This window comes from Manacus vitellinus, unplaced genomic scaffold, assembly GCF_001715985.3.
Source record: "Manacus vitellinus isolate BGI_N305 unplaced genomic scaffold, ASM171598v3 scaffold_5_pilon, whole genome shotgun sequence".
NCBI lineage: Eukaryota > Metazoa > Chordata > Aves > Passeriformes > Pipridae > Manacus > Manacus vitellinus.
Genome location: NW_021940682.1, coordinates 37,701,204 through 37,724,668, shown reverse-complemented (window position 1 = coordinate 37,724,668; position 23,465 = coordinate 37,701,204). Strand labels below are relative to the sequence as shown.

General features: G+C 40.0%; 1 protein-coding gene across 1 annotated transcript in view; it reads right to left on the bottom strand.

Moving 5' to 3' along the window:
* ADAMTS20 (ADAM metallopeptidase with thrombospondin type 1 motif 20) overlaps positions 1-22,752 on the bottom strand; it is a 95,435-nt gene extending 72,683 nt beyond the window's left edge. Inside the window, exons 1-4 of the mRNA XM_029963520.1 lie at positions 21,534-22,752; positions 21,105-21,451; positions 8,086-8,248; positions 5,491-5,750 (exon numbers count right to left, since the gene is read on the bottom strand). Coding sequence (XP_029819380.1) covers positions 5,491-5,750; positions 8,086-8,248; positions 21,105-21,451; positions 21,534-22,752 — 1,989 coding nt within the window. The remainder of the gene's footprint in view (positions 1-5,490; positions 5,751-8,085; positions 8,249-21,104; positions 21,452-21,533) is intronic.
* Positions 22,753-23,465: the final 713 nt, after the last annotated feature.

Genomic DNA, 23,465 nt, shown 5'->3' with positions numbered 1-23,465 from the left:
ATGCATCTATGTTTTTCCAGAGTGCTCTGGAAAGATGAACTGTTAACTGTTGCATAGTATGACCTGCAAAGAAAGCATAAGAACATTATTTAAATTCACTCCATATATATTAAGACAAAATCATTGGGCTGTTTTTAATGATGGAGGCAGCACACTGGTGTACAAGATCATTCCATACAGAAAATATTTAATGATCAATGATGCTGGTTATCTGTCACAATGGAAAAAAAAAAGTATAAACAAGGCTACAACTAGAAAAATTTTTATTAAGACCTGTTACTCACTACCTTACATTTTACATCTCAGTAAATGATGGTAGTCACAAAACATTACTAAAACGACAATAACTATTTCAAGGTCCTTCAACGGCAGCTTCATTTGCACAGATCTGAAAGACTACACAGTGAACAAAACAATGGACAGTCAAAGCCATTTACATGCAGTTTAAGTCAGGAATCTGTCTTGATGAAAATCAAACCCACCAGCTTATAACACCATATCATAACAGTACTATTTTACCATGATATTACACCTCTTCATGATTCCACAGTCTCACTGCATATTAGATGATCTAAACTGATGTTGTCTCAGTCCTCTCCTTGAATGCATGGCCGCCCCCCACCCATACTCCAATTTTAGCACTCACATGATTAGGCAGTCAGCCGAGTCCATGATCTGAGCTGGTCATCACAGCCCCACCACAGGTGGTTTTGTGATTTGTTTTCAAAAAGGAAAGACTACAGAGTTTTTGCTGCAAGCAGACTCAGAACAGACCAAGTAGTTTTTTACTACCAAACTAACTATATAAGCAGTACAGTACTTAAATAATCAGGTACTCGATACAGAAAAAGAGGATAGTACCTCAGAATGTCTCATGAAACCAGACTGGAGGTGGTTTTGGTGCTTTTATAGTAAACTCCAGTGTCTTATTTAATTACTTCAGTTGCTAAGATCAAGGCTTCATGTTAGGGGCCTTGAACTTCCAGAAGATAGTGTGTCTAAGATAAAGTCTTCCAGATACTAAATCTATGAGGGCAGTGCCTACTGCCTGTTCTGCTGATACAACGCTTGGAGGAACAATAAAAAAAAAAACAGTGCAAGTTAAGCAATCACGGAATTCTTTATTATTTTATTTATAATTTGACATTAAATAATGCCACTCTCTATTGTATTTCAATACAAAATTTTTTATAAATTCCTACAGCAAAGGTATGTAATTCAAAATACATGGAATATTTCAATCAGAACCAGTAAATATTTCCAAGACATAATGTAAATAATGTGAATACTCATATTGCCAACATTTATGCAACTTTAAAGAAATTAGAAAATGCATTCCAGTTCCAGTTCAATGGGATTACTTGCATGCTGAGAGTTAAGCCTTTTCAGGTTGAATTGGATGAGTGACAAGACACTTAAAACCCTAAAAATATTTAGCAGTATATTTCAGTTCTTATTTTCCACTCACAAAAGAGCAGCAAGTTTACTTTGGTGGCTTTGTTACTGATAAAAAAAACCTCAAAGAAAATAAAAGAAAAATGGGCCAAGATTTCAAAGGTTCTTCTGAGAGCTAGATGACTAAGTTTCATTAAAATTTAATGGGATTTATATGCTTAAAGTTTTTAGGTTTCTTTAAAATCCAAGCCAAAACTGAATAACCTTAAAAGTTTCAGAATTATTACAAGACTAGAGTATAATGCTTGTTTCACTTAAAATGCCAGCAACCTGACAATTTCCCATAACACGAGTAGTTGCTTGACCAGACACAAATACCAGTTAAATTCAATAATCAAAGTTATCTGTATAATGGTAGAAACGATAAAATTTAATAGTTTCATTTCTTTCCTTTAGGGGTTATTGAATAAGACTAATAATGCTTTTATTTCAAACACTAAGAGGCTGTGGGTTAAGAAATGACCCACCTGCATACTGATAAATTCTAATACAGATTCCATAGCAAAGCATGGTAGTCATTTGTTTTCCTATCCTTCACATTTTTTTACTAGTTTACTGAAAAGTAATTATTATGGGAAGGAGAAGGATGAGAAGAGACTGAAGACTGTATATTCATTATTTGATTTGTATATGCATTATTTGATTTGTTTGAAAAAACAATATATATGTGAGGAGAGGGTTGGACCCAATGACTTCCAATTATTCTGATTCCAAGACATTGCTGAAATGCTTCAAGGAGAAGGGAGATCAGTTGGGATACGTATTCTTTGGGGCAGAGGGAGGGGGGTAGAATTCACTGAACTGTAAAGAAAATCTTTGAGAATTAAGATCTGATTTTATATTTTTTTAAAATCTGCATTTGTAGGAGCTCAACGTTGCTATAAAAGACATCTTAAGAAATTTTTGTTTGAAGATTACACTCAGAAGTAGCAGATATACATGTTAATAAGAGCTGCCAGAAGATGCAAGCTATACATCTTACCACCTGGAGTGGTAGTCAAAGATATTACATTCATGCTAAAGAGGTAGTGTTTTATCATATGCTATTACCTCAAAGCCAGCAGCAAGTGTAAAACCCTAGTTTTACAGTACAGATAGGTAACCATAAGAATTAAATTGTAAGTTTTTTTAGCAAAGACCTGGTGTTCTTTCAGTCATACAGTATATGTTAAATACTAGATATTAAAAACAGTTCATATATTGATTCTCTATAGCAGCAATTATACAATGTTTCTCTTATTTACCTAGAAGTCCAATTATGTAAGTAAAGAGACTTTAGAAACATTGCACTGTAAGGAATTGTAGTGGAATGTACAACAGCTACAGATGCAGGAACAATGTTTTGTTCTTAAAAAAAAACACATCGAGGAATTACATTACCTATAACCACAATAACACCTTATGAAAATGATATAATAAATGTTCTATTTCATCTTATTGTAAAGTACTGTAAAAAACAGCTTCCATTTTAAAATAATGTTTTGACCATTTTACTTTGTTTCTTGGAACAGCTCTTTATTAAAAAGGTCCCTATAAAAAATGGCATCTTTGGGATCACTTGTTTCTAAAAGAACTCCAAATTCGGTCTGCACTATAAGTTAAAGAGAAAAAACCACTTTCAGTACTGATTTTTTTTGGTAATACATGAACTTTCAGACTTTCACACCACTGGAAGTAGAAAAATTCAGAAGACTTAATAAAATTAAAGTATGCTAATCTCCCTTAAAGTATAATTATTTTTCTTATAAACCAATAAAATGAAACTCCATCTTCTACATTTAGGTGCCTACATCATCTGTGTAATAGATGACAGCACCTCTACTGCCATCAGCTGGATATGCAGATATTAGAGCAAGCAGAATTCAGGTGAGTTGTCTAACTGCGTATTATCCAGCATCCCTTCACGTGATATAGGTTATCAGACACCTATACACAACTGGCAGTCATGACTTGTCATTCACAGGAGACTTGCAGAGATTTGACATCACTGGCGTAAGTGGAACCCGGTGGGATGAGATTTGTGACTGGAGTGCCCTGATGGACAGTTACAGGTTCTTCAGGAGGGATAGGCAGGGCAGAAGAGGCAGAGGGGCGGCACTGTATGTAATAGAAGGGTTAGAATGTATGGAGCTCACAGCTGGCAATGGCACCGTTGAGAGCCTCTGGGTAAGAATCAAGGGGCAAACAAATAATGCAGATGTCATTGTGGGAGTCTGCTACAGACCTCCCAGCCAGGACAATGACACCAACAAATTATTCTTTGAGGAACGAAGAGACACTTCCAAGTCAACTGCCCTTGTCCTTATGGGGAACTTCAACTTGCCAAAAATTAACTGGGAGCATCACACAGCTGGTACAACCCGGGACAGAAGATTCCTAAAAAACCTGAATGACAACTTTGTGGAATAGGTCCTAAGAGAGCCAACTTGGAAACATGCCCTCCTTGATCTGCTGCTTGTCAACAGAGTGGATCTTGTGAGCAAAGTGGAGATTGGTGGCCATCTCAGCCACAGCAACCATGAAAGGATCGAGTTTAAAATCTCTGTTGACAGGAGGAAAAGTGTCAGCAAAATCTCAACTCTGACATGAGGAGAGCAGACCTCAGGCTGCTCAGGGAATTAATAAGTAAGGTCGCCCAGGAAAATGTTTTTCCAGGTGCTGGGGTCCGTCAGTGCTGGTCACTTTTCAAACATCACCTCCTAAGGACACAGGAGCAGGCAATTCCAAAATGTCAGAAGTCAAGCAGGCAAGACAGAGGGCCAGCTTGGTTGAGCAGGGATCTTCTCTTGGAAATACAGAAAAAAGGAAGGTGTAAGCCCAGTGGAAGTAAGGTCAAGTGATATGGTAAGAATTCAGAGACGCGGCTTGCTGCTGTAGGGAGAACATTTGTGCAGCCAAAGCTCAACTGGAGTTGAAGCTGGCATCAGACAAAGCATCACCAGCTGGTCGAGGGAGGGGATTGTTCCACTTCACTCTGCACTGATGTGGCCTCACCTTGGATATTGTGTTCAGTTTTGGCACCACAACATAAGAAAAATATTAAGCTATTAGAGTGTCCAAAGGAGGGCAACAAAGATTGGATCATACTCTCAAGCACATGATGTGACTCTTGGGGATGGTCCTGTGCAGGGCTAAGGGTTGGACTAGTTGATCCTTGTGGGTCCCTTCCAACTCAGCATATTCTATGATTCTGTGATTCTGAGCTTTGTGAAGCAGCTGAGGCCAAGTCAGATGCCCTGTGGCTTCTTAAATGGCACTGGGCACTTCTATGAAGCAATTTAATTGATCACAGAGAAAACTAGAGAGCTATTGTGTCCATTGAAAAGTAGATGTCTATAACTGGTCAAGTGAATAGCTGTCTATAAAGCAGATGTCTGTATAGACACCCATATGGCAGGTGCTTTAATTTGCAAGCCCCAAGGTAGATGCAGTTTCATATAAGTTAAGCTTCTTGAATAGATGTAAAGACAGAAATCTAGAAACAATTATAATGCAGAATGTGCTAGCATGGCTTTTGCCATGGTTCAACAGATGTTATGGTAAACTTTTTGATTATACAGAGCTTATTGTACTATATTCTGAATCAATACAAGTAATGACTTTTTGTTCAAAAAAGAATTTACTACAGAAAGATCACAAACAAATTATGCCAACTCAAAGTCTGACCCATATTAATCTGAAATTACTTGAAAACTTGAAAAACTAGGATTACTATAACCAAGTATTTTTTTCACAATGCTTTTTAACATCTGTCTGCTGTAATTAATCCATACATTTAACTCACTGAAGCTTAAGAATTCTTCTAAAGCAACAGAAAATCAGGAAATCAGTCACATCATTTCACCTAGACACTGCATTAAACCGAAAAGATTCACAGTCTGAAATTTTGGCCCTACTTTTTTATTTATGTTTATGGAATGTCTTTCTTTTGATACAAAATTTGGTCAAACTGGAAGACAGGACAGTTGCAGAAAAGAAAACAATGGAACAGAAATAATTGAAATTGTTAATACTTAAGAACTAGAGTTTACTTACTATTGACATCAGTGTTAGTACGTAGTGCTGTAAATTCTGCCCGTGGTGACGAACCATTTTGACATCAGCTGTAACCATCACTTCTACATATCTTGGATAGGAGAGAAAACGTTTTTTCCTGGAATGTGGATTGCCACCATCCTCTATAGAGAGGTTATTTAAAGCATACTTTAAACCGAGAGACTTCTGTAAAACACTGCTCTCTTCATTTAAACTGCTGAAGGTTGAACGCAATAAAGTGCTCTTCTGCAACTCTTTATCTGCAAAATAAAAAAGATTTGCTGTTAAATGCAGTTTCTAAACCTAAAGAGGCAAAGAGCTTCCCAAAATAGACAAAGCAAACTTATATTTATGATCTTATTCCCAAGAGAAACAGTGCAAGAATAAAAAAAAAATAAAATATATGAAACACAGAAGACTGTAATAGGAACATCAAATTAGATGTCTTGTACATTTTTATACAGCACTATCATAAATGGATTCTTTGTTAAAAATTAGTTATAAGGTAGGAGTATTCTGAAATTCCTAGAATGCAGTATAATCCAAACAGGCAGATTGGAAGGAGAAAAGCATTACAACTTAAGCAGCACAACAAAGGAAGCAAGTTAATTAAACAAAACATATTTTTACACACAAACTTTTGGCACCAATGGAACGAATCAAAACAAACTAGGCCCAACTCCTGAATTCAAGTCCCTACGGACTTTTAAATTTATGTAACATATTTAAATAAATATGGAGTTTACTTCATAAGCAAGTACCCATCAAAAACCTTCAGTGACTTCCTTGACAACTTTGTAAATATTCATCATATAGGATCAGGTTCTAAAGGAAATATACAATCCCAGATATCTCCAAACTAAGTACTGGAATACTTCCAATAACACTGTATAGTCCAGCCACCAGAGGCTTCTGATGCCTGACACAAAAAATCCATGCATTTTCCAGAATCACCTTAGCAACAGCTCACATAAAAATACTTAACTGAGAAGCATACCTGAATTCTCACTACTCTTCAGAAAATACACAGCTAACTAGACACTTTAGCCCCCTCCAAACAAATCTCCACTGTCTTTCTGGAAGCTAGATTTCCTTCTTAAAAAGTAGCTGCCAAAGAACATCTCAGTGTCCTGAATAGGCTGAAGCCCTCCCTCTAGAAATCCAAGGTAGAAGTTTTGTTGACTCCATTCCTTACTTCACCAAGAATCAAAAACTCAATCTCATGGTCACTATGCCCAAGGCAGCGTCTGACCACCCCATCTCTCATCAGCCCTTCTCTGTTCATAAACAACAGGTCTAGGAGGACATCACCCCTGGTGGGCTCACTTACCTGCTGTGTCAGGAAGTTATCTTCCACACACTTCAGGAACGTCCTAGACTGCCTCCTCTCCACTGTGTTGAGTTTCTGTTTCATGAAATGTCAGCCAGCAGCTTATAGAATACTTTATCTGCCTCTTCATCCTGGTTGGGTGGTCTACAACAGACTTTCACCAGGATTTCTGCCCTGTTAGTCTTCCCCCTGATTCTTACTCAGGCACTCAACCTTATCATTATTATCCTTGAGCTCTATATAGTCAAAACACTCCCTAATGTACAGAGCCAGGCCACTGCTTCTCCTTCCTCACCTGTCCTTTCTGAAGAGCTTGTAGTCATCCATGGTAACACTCCAGTTATGTAAGTCATCTCACCATGTTTCCGTGATGGTGACTACATAGCTTTCCTGCTGCACAAAGGTCCTCCTATTGGTTTCCCATACTCTGTGCACTGGTGTAGATGCACTTCAGCTGGGCTATTGATTCCACCCCCAGCACTTGCATGACATCCCCAGGCTCATCTCTAGTGAGCCTGGTCTTACTGCCTTCCCCCTTTAAACCTAGTTTAAATCCCTCTCAGTCAGGCCTGCCAACTCACAGGCTAGAATCCTTCTCCCCTTTTAGACAGGTGAACCTCATCTGTGTCCAGCCTGGTGCCAGGCAAATCACCCCATGATCGAAAAAGCCAAAATTCCAAGGATGGTACCAGTCTTTGAGCCAGTTGTTCATCAGGTGGGTACTCCTGTTCCTTTCAAAGTTCTTCCCTGCCACCGCAGTGAGGGGGAAAAACACCACCTGGGATCCTGTCCCTTCAGCTAGTTGTCCCAGAGCCCTGAAGTCCTTTTTGATTGCCCTAGGACTTCTCAACCTCATCACTACCAACCTGGAAACCAGAAGCAGGTAATAATCAGAGGGCCATGATTATGATTAACCTATATACTGTGAATCTGTGACAGTACAACCATTCACTTGTCACATATCCTAATAATGTGCTTGTAAATTACTCCACTCTATTTTAAATACAACTAAATATTATTAAAATGTAGCATGAATAAATTATTAAAATACTCATAAAGACAAAACTCTACATTAATTGGTAATATTAGATACTTCCATTATTAAGACAGATGTCCTATACTATCTGTTAGACTTACAATAAGTTCATTATCTTTTGTGAATATAAGCAACAACTTCCATGGATCTACTCTTACACCTACCTTGTCCCATATGTAAACATTTGACATTTGAAAAAGTCACAACAAAATTTAAAGTATGACTATACCTGAAACTTCACAAGGTTTATGAGATTTCTGGTACTTTTTTTTAAGTTCTTCATGTCTGTATATTAGATGTGGTTTGTTATGTTCATCTTCATGTTCACCTCCATCTGCTTTCATCAGAGGTTCTAAAATGTATTCACCATCATGTGCCTTAAAAATGCCCATCTGAAAGTAAGAGAAGTAATTGATTTATTTTCCACTAAAAATACTGATATAAAAATAAATTTCATTGAAATAAAAATTATTTATGATAATATTTTGAAGTTATTGATAATACATTTACATGTGAGACAGAGGAAACCTCAGTGGGCACTGGAGATGGAAGCTGGAAGACAATTTTGCTTTCAGAGACTTGTCCCCCCAGGGTAACTCAGACTATCTTGCATATTAACAAAGGATCCCAGGTAATCACTATACAGAGTTAATGAAACAAAGGGGATAACAAAAATAAAGCAAAACTAGGTATAACCAAGCAGGACCACTTGAGAACGCTGCAAAGGAGAGCAGAGGCCATCAAGAACTTCAGAATTTGAGTGCTGTTCAAATTCTGGACTGATTTGTTGCCTTCTGTCCTTAACGTAATTTATATAATATTTTTCTTCTAAAATTGAATTTTCCTCATAAATTAGAAACAATGTTAACCTGATATTCTTTTTAAAGACTTTGAAATGAGTACCAGGAATTCAAAGATGACAGTGACATTAAAGGGTTTTTCTCCTTGATTCCCCCAACACACATACACACCCCATCCATCTCAGACACACATTAACTATGTAATGGGAACCAAAAGAACTTGATTACTAACAAAAACACATACACAAAGAAAAAGAACAAAAATTAAGCTCCTTTTCCCCAACCCCCTGCCCCATAATCCTTTTAATTATGAAATCCTAAAACAGAATTGCTTCTTTCTCACTGCACTTCTAACCAAATTTATAGTTTCCTATGGTTTAAGAACTTCACTTCAGGAGACCATGAGTAGGAAAACACGTGTAAGAATGTCATCAAATTATTTTCAGATGTTTTAGCAACTTTCTCACTTTAGTCAATTAAGCATCTCAAGAGAGTAGTTGTACTGCATCCTGGCAGATGTTTTGCCAGTTAGGCATGTTGACCAATAAGATAAGAGCAATAATCTATGTAATATGCTTTAAGAGATGAGGTGTTCATGTTAACCTTGAAACTCCAGGTTATAGAGAGAGTGGCAGAGCAGGATAAATGAGAAGGGTTTTTTTTAAAACAAGCTACTAAGTCTTTTAAAAACTGCTGCAGACTACCTTAGTGTCCAGGATACTGTACTGGAACTCTAATATCCCTTGAATTTGGGATCCTTCTAAGAAGTTATCAGTTTTCTTTGTTTAAGAGTCTATTAGGCTTCAGGCATGTGTCAGAATATCTGTAATCTTGCCTGATACATAACATTATTAAAGACTGTAAACGCAGCACAGATGGATCCTCTGCACTACACAGCTAAATAGTATTTTCCTTTCAAGACTTTTTAAATCTAACTCATAGAGTTATAACTAACATCTAAATCTAACAGTCCTTCAAGACTGTTTAAATCTAACTCATAGAAGCACTTTTTTCATTCAGCTTCATTTAAATTCTTTGCAAGTACTCTTCATGCCAGATCCTTTTTACATTCAGTTTAGCCTTCTCACATCCAGTGTTCCCAGGACATGCAATTTGTAGAGGACAGCAGTCCGAGTGTACTGAGAACACCATGTGTCTCCTTGGAAAGGGCATCGGGAAAACAGACATGACACAGCTTGTCAGTTAGTCCTAAGGTGCAACCTTAGGGGAAAAATGACAGGGACAGACAAGAGCATGCCACTCAGGGACAAAGCATCAATTCTTGCTGCTAAGATTCATGTTAGTGTTTATTACATACACTATTAAAGTCCCATTAAACAAAACATCATAAATTTGACCCCATATTATTGGTCAACACTAACAAGTTAATTAATTCTTTTCTCCTGACATACCATAAACCTTATTTCTAGACAACACACATTTAAAGCACGTTCTTTCAGATTTAAGTAAGAACTTTATTGCTACTGCTTTATTTCACACGTACATTTTACTTCCATCCTATTCTTTCAGATAGGTTGAGCAGATATTCTGAATTTGTTTCTTCAATGGCTTTTCCAATAAACAGACTTTTGGATTTTACAAAGAAAGGGTTTCAGCTACAACAAACACAAAGATTATGAGAATAGTAGCCCAGAACTAAAAAGGAAAGAGTTTGTACTACATTTTAAACTAAACTCAACTTCCAGAATAAAATATCAGATTTCCACTGGAAAAGATGAACTGCAAGAACACGGCTATATTATTTTTCTACACTTTCACTCTGGGAAAAAAAACAAAGGAGGTAAAACCCCCAAACACTAGGACATATGTTTTTGACTGAGGCTCCTCACTTTGAAAATTCACAATAACACACCATAAATTTACAGATCAAAAAGTTAGGACAGATAGCTGGAAGGGAAGAATCCTTTATTATGCTTCATGTCCTCACAATTGTTCTTAGTTTTTTGTTTTAAATCAAAAGATTAATACAAGACGATAAAAGAACATCGTCGAGACTGGAGAGTCCACCCTCACAAATACTTGGGATAACTATTTTAGAAAAATGGAGTCAAGCTTCCCCTCACTTGCTCAGTCAGGCCCACTGATTCTCACACAGTATCCCAGGGTCAACTGCCTGTTTAAGTATGGAAGAAATAGCTGAGAAAAATATATAAGGCAACAAGCTTTCATTCTTTCCTCAATGAATTCTCTTCAACAACGTACAGGTAAAGAAGTAATTACTACTACTGAGCAGTAGTTAGGAAGGCCTCTCACCAGTAGACCACAACACTATCCAAGTTGAGAAGAACTCATTACGTTGTATGTGAGAAAGAGCAAAGGTTAAACATAAGGTTAAACATAAGCAGTGCTCTATCTTAAGAAAGGTATTTGATATTTGTCATTCAAAATCCAAGAAGACATTGAACTTCAAGCCACCAATTCTAATCCTTTAACTTCTCTATGAAAACTAAAAGTGGATTTTGATTAGCTATACATGGTTAGCTCCTCATTTTCCTAACACATGGGTCTACAAAAATTCAGTCACCAGCTACACTGTCTGTTTATAATCTTCTATTCATGAAAGTGATACTTCACGTGGTGCTAATTACACCAATAGAGCTATTACATCTTGGGGGCAAAAGGAAAAGGGCTATGAGATCCAAATGAAAAATACTTCTAGTAAAACAAAATAAAGTCACTTACATGTACTCAGCAACAGAGGCAGAGTGCTGAAACAGGAGCCAAAGCATTTTTAGGAAATTAAATCAGAAATTAACTGAATTTACTTATCGTCTACAGATGCCTCTGTACTGGGTTTGCATGGCCAGGTTTTGGCTGGAGCAGCCTGTTTCTGAAGGATTGCATCTCGTGGAAAAGTGACCCACAGTGCAGCAGTTTGTGAAGAACTGTTGCCCATGGGATGGACTCACGCTGACAAAGTTCATGGAGGACTGCCTCTCGTGGGAGGGACCCCACAATGGAGCAAGGGAAGGACTCCTCTCCCTGAGTAGCAGCAGGAACAATCTGTGATGAAAAGACTGTAACCCACATTCCCCATCTCCTTGAGCCACTAGGGGGAAGGAGATAGAAGTTGGAAGAAGAGAGGTGTGGGAGGAAGGTGTTTTTAAGATTTATTTTACTTCTCATTCTCCTGGTCTGATTCTGTTAGTAATAAATTTAATTAATAACCCCACTTTGAGTCTGTTTTGCCCGTGACAGTGATCAGCAAGTGATCTCTCCCAGCCCTTATCTCAACTCATGAGCCCTTCGTTATATTTTCTCTCCTCTGTCCAGTTGCAGAGGGGAGTGAGAGAGTGGCTTAAGTGGGTACCTAGTATCTAGTCATGGTCAACCTACTACAGCCTCTCAAATTATCTAACAAGAAATCTGTCTGTAACATTCTATTTCTGTTCTCAGATAAAGAGATAAAAGTAAATTTAAAAGACCTCTTCAGCAGAAGTGGAGTACAAAATTGAAAACAGTCTCTTGCACATCATAAATAAGTGGTCCAAAAAGGAGTGCTACCCAGGACTATGAATATGCATAGATTTGAGGAAATTTATGACAAAACCCACACGAGAATGATAATTTATTTTTTGGATTTAAAATACTATGGATGAGTTAAACACTTTATATTAAATCAAGGTTCAGTGGATCAACGCAGCTACTCACTATATATGGTATGACTTAGTGGTTTAAAGTGGCTTAAAACTGTATAGTCTTAATCAATGTATTTGCTCTATTCCAAGAGCAATAGAAATAAATATTGCAGAAGTTACGGTTAAAGAATGCACGATGCCCATATACAAATTACATCTTTGTGTATAATAGCAACTTCATAGAATGCATGGAAAACATAAGGGATATATAGCAGGTTTCAGAAATGAGGAATTAATATGTCCAACAGCACAATTGAAAAGGTTTCATAAAAACTCTAAAAGAAAACTGAAATTCTGGAAAACATGACTCTAAACCAGCAGACTCCCCTCCAGGTAAGCTCTATTCCCATGCTCAAGTATTTTTCACATATTCAAGGTATGGCTTCTCAACTCAAAAACCTGCAAGTAGTTTACAGCAAGAGCACTTTAATGGTCAAAGTAAATTACAAAATCCCTTCTTTTTATATTATTCTCTTCCTCTCTTCCATCCCTCCCCCTCGTGTTTATTCAAAGCTCTTGAATGATGTGAGAAGCCCTTCACCTTTTTCTTCCTGCTCCACTGTTATGTTTTCTAATTAAAGACTTAAGCAGCATAGCTTAATTAGTTCACTAAAGAAAGAAGTATTAGAGGCTATCTGATCATGGTACACTGCCAACATCCAGAAGAAGTATTTCTACTAGAAGATAATTCAGCTAGAAATACAACAAGAGCTAGTGGCTGCAAGCTAATTTCTTAAGACCAGAGCTAACATAAGAGAAATAAGAAAATAGTAATACAATCATAAATAATACACCAGCTAAGTAGCAGGAAGAAATATCTAACACCTTTTCAGAAGTGATTGAAAGCAACATTATGTTTGAAGTTCTTAGAAAGAGAATAAAATGCTAGAAGTTTGTTATAGGCAAAAACACCTTTCCTCGTAAGTTTAACTATGATCTAACTACATCTCTTTACAAATTCTGTGATGTTAAGATTTCATAAGCTGACAGTAATCACACCTTTAGCATGCTTAATCACACCTTGAAAAGAATTAATGGGGCATTCACCTAAGCTTGGAAGCATTCAGGTCTGCAAAGGCATCTAATCACTGCTTAAATAAAATTACCTATTTACAGACTGAAATTTAAGTTCCATGTAAATGCCTAAAGAGATCTTACCTATTTTTATGTTTACATCACACGTTATATAACCATAGCACTGGATCCAGTGTCCTTACTGTCCTTACTGAGTTACTTTCACTCAGGAACAAATAACGCATAGGAGAAAAGATTACTCTTGCAGGAAGTATAAAACCTGGCAACAGGTACCCTGAACATCACTTTGTAAAGCTACTCTAGGCAAGAAAGTCTGGCTGAAACCTAATGAAAACGGTATTTCAGGAGTTTCTAAATACAATTTGTAACAAAAAGAGACTGGCTAAATAGCAGAGAACTTGAGAGAATGTTACAATAACAATCTCAAAGCCAGCTGGAAAGATCAGAGGTTCACGGCAATTAACAAGATTCATTGGAGTGGAAGGAAGAGAAAGAGGCCACTTATTTATTTTTACTTTTATATACAATTCAAAGTGGACAAGCTAGACAAGTCAACTAAAAATATGCATAACAGTTTTTTTCATAGTTATATGCATGGAGATTCCATTACAGAAAGGTAGCTATTCTGCAATACCTATTGAGACTGGCAAACCAAAACGTACATATACATAAAAGGATATTTTTGTTTGTTTGCGGTTTTCTGGGGGAGGGTTGTTGGCTTTGATTTTCAGTTTTTAGAGGGGTTGGTTTTAACACAAACTATCATGAAGCTAAGTATTCCAATAGACCACAGATCTAGGCAATCCGTACTCTTAATCCGGAGGAAACTCCATCATATCATCTTGCCTTGACCATCTCAGATAATGTCAAGCAAATTTACAATTGCAACTTATCTCCATTTAAAGAGTACTTTCTAGTTTTGATGTTTTCAAGTACATGCAGAACCACCTTTTCCTCTCACTGGGAGATGAATAGTTCTATATAATCCTTTCAACCTCACAAGCACCATCAGGCAGTTATTGCTCAAGTACACACAAAGTCTGGTTAGATTTTCACCTTAGTCAGCCACACAAGCTCAAGCTACCTCGAGTACTTCTGTCAATATGTACATTCCCAGAAGGTATAACCTGTTCTCACAGGGTCTGGCTTTGCTACCATAACCTTGCCATTTTCTACATGAGGCTACATCTGAAACAGAATGAGAACTGAGACTACCACAGATACATTACCTCATGTGGAAAGCCTCTCTCTTCCAAGAGTACAAAGTTTCCCAAGATACATGATGGCTAACTATTGACTTGTTGACTGCCACCTGGGGATGGAAGTATTAATTTCAGACAAACAAACAAAAAAACGCAAATAAACCCCAACCAACTAAAAAGTGTTTGCACACCATTTCAGTAATTTAGCTCACCTAGTGAAAGCAAAGGGCCATGTGTGTTGTCCCTCTGCCCTCCGCTGACACTCCTATGACACACTCATGCACAGAACCTTCTGTGTACTTCCTGGAAGTTTAATGAACATGTGTATATGTAAATATATGTATAAACGTAAATCAAACTTCCTGTGGCTGTCCACAGCTTTCCAGCAAACTCACCTGTGTCACATACATCCAAACTATAAAGGCAGTAGTTAAGAACAGGTTGCAGCCATCAGAACCATTTATTTGGCAAACAGAATGTGCCCAAGTAGCCATAGGGAAGGAAGGCCACCAGACACAGGATGTGGGTAAAAGTCAGGCCAGTGATGGCTGAGCACCCTTGACATAAAACATTACATAAGCAGGTCCCAGTCTGTTTAAAGGACAATTCATGCAGAACAACTGGTGAACAGCAAGACACATACTCAGGTCCTACTGCTTTCAATAATGATGTTTTCTGTGACAGATCTTCAGCTGCACAATCAGCAACTCCATATATTTCCTCCATTTACAATTGCAATTACCAGCTGTATTTGCTGATCTGTGCTGGCCCATGTGAGAAGGTATAGCATCTGTGGAAGTACTTTCTGGAAAAGTAGAGCCTGGGGAAAACACACTGGAGAGGTTTCAGGTTTTTTATAACAGTTGAAGGAGGGGGAATCTAAGCTGTCTCACTATTTTATAACAAGTTGTGTGATTAATAGTGATTTTGCCAAGGCAAGCAGGCAGGCAGGCAGAAATTGACTCTGGGATACAGGATCACATTCAAGTAAATTCAAGTGTTATGATCCATTCTCAGATGTATGCGAAATATGTATAGTGACTATATGTGGGAAAACAAAGCTAAAAAAGGATGAGATAATATTATAAGATGTATTTCATTCATTCTGTGACCATCAGGGCAACACTGGGAAGACTGGAGACAAATGCAGTCATTAAAATGGACTTTTGTCGAAAAATGCTAGATCAAGTGTCACAGAAGTGGAAATGTTTAAAAACTGGTCCTAATTGTGAGAATACATACTAGGGAAAAAATAACAGGAACACAAACCAAAGTAAATGAGATGAAAATTGCCAAAGAAATTAAGTCAAGAGCAAAAGAATAAACAAACAGAAGAAAACAGGAAAAAGGAAAATCAAATGAAACAATCAAGGACAAAATTCTTAATCTAGACCTTTTGCAAGTAGGAAAGACAGAGTTCAATCTACTTCCTGGTCACTTTTTGTTCTGTTTAGATACAAAGACAACAGCCAAAAAGAAAGAACGTTGTATTTTTAACCTGCAAAGTAAAGCCTTTTACTTGAAACCACTCCATGCTGATCAGAGACAATGCACAGGATTACAATGGAAGCACAGAAATTTTTCCTGTTTTGCAGAGATTCAGGGCTGGAGTCTCATCTCGTATACCTATATGACAAGATAAACTAGAACCACTAAGTGGAAGTCCTCACATCAGCCAGTCATTAGCATTAAGACTTGGTTTGTTAAAACAAGAATTGATTGTCTTGAGTTGACATTTTCATAGGATTTTTTTCCTAGCTTATGCTGGAATCAGTACTTTAGGACAAAAACCTAAAAACCTAGCATGTGCTTTATGGATGCTCACAGGTTTATATATGTGACCTGAATGACAAAATCCCTTTCAGATTTAGAAGGTAACTTTCTTGAACTGACAGCTTTTAAGTTAAAGCATTAAGTTACATCAAGGTAATAATATCTTTCAGTTACAAGTGTTAAAGCTGTCTTGGAAAAAACAATGTAGTTTGTTCCACTCATTGAAGTTATTAGTACTAAGAAGCACAAAACTGGGGAGCAAGTACCTGGAGTCTGTGACCTCTACTAGATCTTCACAAGAAAATAGGTGCTGGCTATGCTAACACTAGCTTCTTGGGCTCTGTTTTTTGGGGTTTTATTTACCAAACACTTAAAAAAAAAATCACATTTCATTAAAAGAAATTCCAGGACTGCCTACTTTTCCTTAAAAGGAACCACTGTATCCACCCATAGTACCAGGCAGAATTGTTTTCAAAACCTCTCAGAAAGGTGATTCACTGACCCATATTAACAAAAAATAAACACAACCTCTTTTACTGAGGATTCTGAAGATCCTCACGTAGGTTCATACTCCTGCCATTCTCCAGACAAAAGTAAGTCTGATGTGCAGTAAAGGAGTGTTACCAAGGGCCTTCCTTGAGCTGCTAAGGAACTTGTCGCACAGACCTTGTTACACTTCAAAGCTACATTAGAACAAAGCAGTCTTGCCCTCCCTGACTGCAGAAAGCTGACAGCTAGCAATCCATGCAAGAAGAGATTCATGTGTACTTTTCTACTCTTAACTTCCACCAGTCAGTGCACATGTGAAGTTGCTCTAAATACCACAGATGATACATCCAAAACAATGCATTTTTCCTTCTTTCTTACCTTTCCCTCTCTCACAGTAGTCATCTTTGGCACATCCTCCCAGCTCGCAATAACTGATTTTAACTATCCTCAGCATCAGTCAACATATTCCTAACCCCCAAGAAAGAACACCAAGTTTCTCAAAGGAGTGAACAAACTGTTTTTGTAGCATTCATTCAGGATTTAAAAAAAAAAAAGCCCCTTTCTGTAGATAGGGTCCTGCTAGGAATTGAAGGTGTATTCTAGTAATAAGTGGTGACAGTTCCTTTATTTTAAGACATTTTATTCACTGGTATTTGCTTGTATTTGTCAACAAACTTGCAAGTCATAATGTTCTCAAAAGTTAAATGATTTTTAAGCTTTTGGGTTTTTATCTCTTTGATTTTGCTGTCTGGCTAACATTTGAGAGCTCTCTTTAGCTCTCTACATGCATCCAGGGACATCCCCAACAGATCTTGTTTCCTGTGTTTGTACAAAGCTATAACTGACTAATGCAGTAAAAGTAAAAAATATACAGAACTTAAGAAAGTAAAGTGAAATAAAGCATGAAATCTCAAAAATTACTCTACAGATGCAAGAAATATGTCTGTATATGATCAGATGTTCAACTAGGCACCCAGGTCATCACTCCAAATGACCTTCTGCCTTTGATGGATCCCAAAGTTCCTTAATTACACACTCCCTCCTTGCAATTACTATACACTCCCTGCTGACCTTCTAATGTCCCTGTGCCATTTGCACCCCTGAACCCAGGGCATGCTCTGAAATGTAACACAACAAAACTGCACACAGGGTGTCAGGAGCCATTAAGCAATGCTCCATGGGTACTCTGGTTTGTCCATGCTTGTAGCGCACCAGAAAAAGGCTTAACTGAGGGTGAAAAGGCAAAGCAGAGTGGAGGGGGAGAACACACTCAACATAAGAATGCAAAAACAGAAAATATGGAACTTGAGAAGCAGGAGTGAAGCTGTGAATGAAGTAGTGCAGAACTTGGGGATAGATGCCTACAGGATAAAATGAACACAAGTATCTGGTTTCACTTCAGATGATTAAGGTGCATCTCCAGAGCAATTTTTAAAATTCCATTGCTACATTTCTTGTATATATTTATATTTATGTTCAGGTCATTTTTTCCTCCCTAGCTTTTACAGCATTGATCAAATATAAGCAATTGCCTTATATATGCAAAGCTGGAAGACAAAATTGTATCTAATAGTTCAAAGCAATATTTTTTTAACTTCCATTACACTAAGCTCAAGTTCAGCATCAAGGAAAACAGATCTACAAAAAGAAGGGATTTACTTTAAATAAATATAATGCTAGACTATCAAGTCACTGGTTTTCTACTGTCTCTCTCACAATAAATAGTATCTTACCTCAGCAGCAATCCGACTTTAATGTTTGGATGTATTCATGAAGCATGGCACTGTTCAGTAAAAGCGCAGTAACTGACTTGTGCATTTTTGCAGGTACATTTGTTGAATGCACCTATGAAATTTTAAAAACCTTGAGAATAAAAACACCCTTTTGCTAATTTTTGAGGGTAGCCCCATCTTGGAGTGGGGAATGCATTCAGGGACAATGCATTCAGGGACAATGACAAGATCTCACAGGATAATTCCACTCTGCCTCTATTTCCCTCTTTTCACATCCATTCTTCTCTGAACTCCAAAAAAGTTTTCTCCCTTGGCAATCACACAATGAGTGTCACATTTGCTTTGAATCCATGAGGATGAGGAAGAACATAAGCTTGAAGGTTCTGAGTCAGGTTGGAGGACACTCGGTGTAGTTATAGGCAACCAGCTGGCTATGACCACCTCTTTGTCCCCACACAACCCCTCCCTGGGAAACTATAGGCATGTCCCACAAAAGTGCACCAGCACCCATGCAGGGCTCGGCTTCTTCTGAACACCTCACCAGCTTCATTAGTGAGGAGAAAGGAGCCATAATGCTGGGTATGCTGCATGCCCTCAAAGGCTGTGCTCGCCTGGGCAAAAGGTGAAACGAGAGCTAAGAGAAGGTCCTGGGAGCATCAGGACAGAAAGGCCTTTGCTGATGGCTTAGGCTGGGCACTTTGTCATCAGGCAATGACTGAGGACACAAAGTCCAACTGGAAGCTGCAGTGAAAGTTCACAAGGCTCATCTAGAAGAGGCAAAGGCTCAGTTTAAAAGCATTCAGGGATTTCTGAGTGGTCACATACATGATGCAGGCTGTAATGTACCAGTGAGGGACCACGGAGGGAAGAGAGAGAAAAACGAGAAGTGAGACATTCAAACTGGTACAGAGAAGAAGAGGGTCTTGTGATGAAGAGTTTGAGAATTGCTAAATAATAGGCAGTTGAGACAACTTTTAGATGCAGTAGGTACATGTTTTTCAGAAAAATTGTTTTCAGTGCACATGGTCCCTTCAAGTAATGAAGAACAATGGTTTACAGGAATAGAATTCAAACAGGCAAAAAAGGTTAAGAAAAAAGAAAGGTTTGAAACTTCTCATTTATTCCATATAAAGTATGATACTATTCTCAATCCAATGGTATTTGAGCAACTATTAAAACATGAAACATGGAAAAAATAAAACAAAACCAACCATATTTGTGATCCCTCATCTTTCCTACTCTCTCTGTTAGTACAACAGCGTGTGTTCAGTATAGGTTTGAACTGGGTTTTGGATAACTCAGTCAATAACTAATGACAGTTGTTTGTAAAGCACGATATATAGGCAAAACTCAGATGAATACAAAATTACTGTTCTCAGATGCTCACTTCTCCAGTAATTTCCAAGGACTAGACAAAGTCTACACACCTCAACCCAAAGACAAGGTCATATATACCCAAATAACCAAGAACAAGCACAAGATAGAGGTGTCTCTCAAGTACAAGTTATGTCTGATTCTCTCTTTCATCATGTGTATCATCTTCTTTTAATACATATTAAATGCTCCTGCACACATCCAACGAACTCCATTCTATTTTCTGTAGGCTAGTAGAAAGCGACTAGAATACAAAGTTGGATGTTTTCAGGTTCCAAAAATACACCTTTACTTTCCTGAGTGACTGTAAAAAAATGGAACAACTTCAACTTAAATTCTCAGTAATATTTACAACATCCTATTTTTACAGTGTGCGCATCCCACAGACTTGCCCTCAGCATTTCAATAAATAGCGATGTGCTAGAGCACTAGATGTGAGTCTTCATGACTTCCAGGCAAAAAATTATAAAATTCAGCAACACAATACAACTGTTTTGATAGACAGTTATGTGATACTATTTCTCCATTATCAGTTTGGAAGACATAATAAATTTTATGAAGGGATAAGTAAAGAATGTATATCATTGCAGTTTTGTTTGCTCAATTCAGTTCTTAAGAAGCATTTCATAGACATACTCCCACTAAAGTTAGCAGGAAGCTTCCCACTCCCTTTTATCAGAAACATACTTAGAAAGCACTGCTCCCACTTTCTAGAATACCACATACCTCTACAGTGTTGCTGAAAGCAGAGGAAGAAAAAAGATCAACGCTAGCTCCCCTCCCATCATCTCAAGCACCATTATTCATCACTCACAATCACAGTATCTGTTAAGCTACGAACACATAACTGATGCCGACTGACAGTATCATTTTATCAAATCAATAGCTTACTGTGTTACTAAGTTATGCTTTTTCCTCTGTTATAATGCTCTTGGAGTTAGGAGTTACATCGACCAACTATATTACTGGCCAGCAACAGATCCTTTGAAAGCAGCATTTGTATATCCCACCAAAAAAGTATCATCGTGACTGCACACTGCTGATGCCAAGACATTTCATGACCAACTATTTGGAACGATGCCCAAGAATTTCCAGCTTAGCTCTCCGGCAAAGGCATCCCACTACATTTCTTTCAGGGAGAAGAATATGAATGGAGACAGGAAGCAGTGACCAACATGCTTACCAAGCCACCGCAGATGCTGAAGACAGCCACGTGCGTCTCCTGGGCATTGACATGACCGCGGTAGAAACAGTGGCGCAAATCAGGGGAGGACTGCTTCTGCGGGGCGCCGACGTGCACCACCGTGTACTCAGCAGAAACGAAGCCCGCATCAGCACTCAGGTTGAGCTGGAAGACCTGCCCGTATGCACTGAGCTGGTAATGGGTTCGGAAAGCAGCAGGCTCCAGCGGTGCCTCCAAGCTCCTTTTCCTCCTTCTGAAGTGATGCGTGTGCGGGAAAACCTCTCCAAACTCATTCACTCGGACAGGTGTGATGATCTCATAGGAGGAGAGCTGCTTCACTAAGGTCTCTGCAACAGAGCGCAGGAGGCTCAGCCTGCCGCCGCAGCACAGCAACCCCTCGCTGGCATCCGCACGGCTCCTGGCAGGCACCGTGGCGCCAGCCCCCGGCTCCGGTGACAGGCGGGGGGGCGTCCGCCAGCACGGCCCGCCGAGCACCCCGCGGCGGCCGCCCGCCCACCGCCCCAGGGCCGCGGTTCCTGCGCCGACAACGGAGGCACGCCTCTGCCTCCTCCCGCCGCCGGGGACCGGGGAACGGCGGCTGCCCCGCGGCACGGCGCACGATATCTGCTTCGGCCGCAAGGCCAAGACCCCCTGCGGGCTGCGCCGCCTTGTGCCGCTCGCTTACCTTGCCGGGTGGATACAGGACTCCCCGACGCGGTGAGGACAGGGAGAGGCACAGGCAGAACCCCCACCGCCTCGCACCCCGCATGCTCCCCTGCGCTCCGTGCCCGCAGAGCCCTCTCCGAACCCAGCCGCGCTCATGCCGGCCGCCCGCCCGGCCGCCCCGCAACCGCGCCCGCCCTCCATGCCCGCGCCCCGCCTCGTGTCTTCCCGCCGCCCCCGCGGTCCCCGCACAGCCTGCGCCCCGGAAAAGCGCTACCAACGCCCGCGGAAAAGCCGCACCGCGCCCGCGCCCCGCTCTCCTCTCCTCCTCCGCCTCGCTCCGCTCCCCCCAGCCCCTCTCCGCCCGCCCGAGCGTGGCGAGGCGTCCCCCCCCCCCCCCCATCTCTTCGCCCTGCCTCCGCCTCCCCGTCCGCTGCCCCGCGGCCGGCGGCGGCGCGGAGTGCCCGCACCCTGCAGGCGGGGCCATCCCGCACCCACCGCGCCGGCCCGGCCCACCCCAGGCACCGACCAGCCCCAATGGCGGAGCGCCCCCTCCCCCCCGCCCCGGGTGGCAAGGCGCCCGGGGCTCGGCCCAATCCAGCCGGCTCCGCCCGGCGGGGCAGCCGGCGCTGCCACCTCGGAGAGCTGTCGCTTCAGCAAAAGTGTGGTCTTTTGAGAAGCCTGACAACGCCGAACTCCCCCCAGGAGCGGCAGAGGCCGCGCGGTGAAATCCAGGGGTGTCAGTGTCCCACAGGATCAGTGTCACCCACGCGCACCCACCGCCCATCACTGTCCCTTGCCCCTCAGCTCTGGGGTGAAGATGTTTCCCCACGCAGCTACGAAGGAAGGGCATCTCAAGGCAGAGCCTGACACCATGGTGTCGACAGATGGGACTTGTTTTAACTCCGGGTCCCCCATTTCGGTTGTTCTCTCTGGACAAAGTCTTCATAAGGCTGCTTGTTCCAGCATTCAGATAGCCCGGCATCCTTTGCATGGAGCTTGTGGATTATCTGCCTTACTGAAACCAGGTTGTTAGGAGGCCATACTTTTCTCCTGAAGTGAGGGAATGGGCTGATCACTGAGTGAAGCTATGTAGTACTGGAAGAGCCTCCACTACTAAAGTCATACATCCCCTATCAGAGTCCAGGACTGTAGAAGGGATATATGGATTGTTCCAATGTATATTGGTATCCAGCACAATCTTGAGAATATTGAGTCTTGTTGGGAATACCAAATTGTCTTCTTGACTACGCAGAAAATGGAAGCTCTCAGATGCATATCAAACTGTCTTCTCTGTGCGGGGTCACTGATAAGCACTGTCGTATGAAAAGAAACAAATATTTGAAATCTGAAGACTTCTGCAAAGTGAGAGCAAACAGAAAGCCTATGTCTCCAAATACCATGAATATCAAAGTAATCCAACAGGAAGCTAGCATTCCAAACTATTTATTTTAAACTGCACACACTGGAGAAGACTGACCATGATATGTAAACGAAACTCCAGTTCTGAGAATTGGGTGTGAAAAAGAATAGGAGGTAGGAGGAAAGCTTCCCACCACAGAAGCACAAAGATATAGGACGCATTTTGGTACCTGGAGAAGTTGCAGAAAACTAATATATGGGCAGAGTAGAGCAAAAGTAAAGCAAAGTTCAAGGATGAATGCTTTGATTTTGCTAACATAAAATATATGAACAATA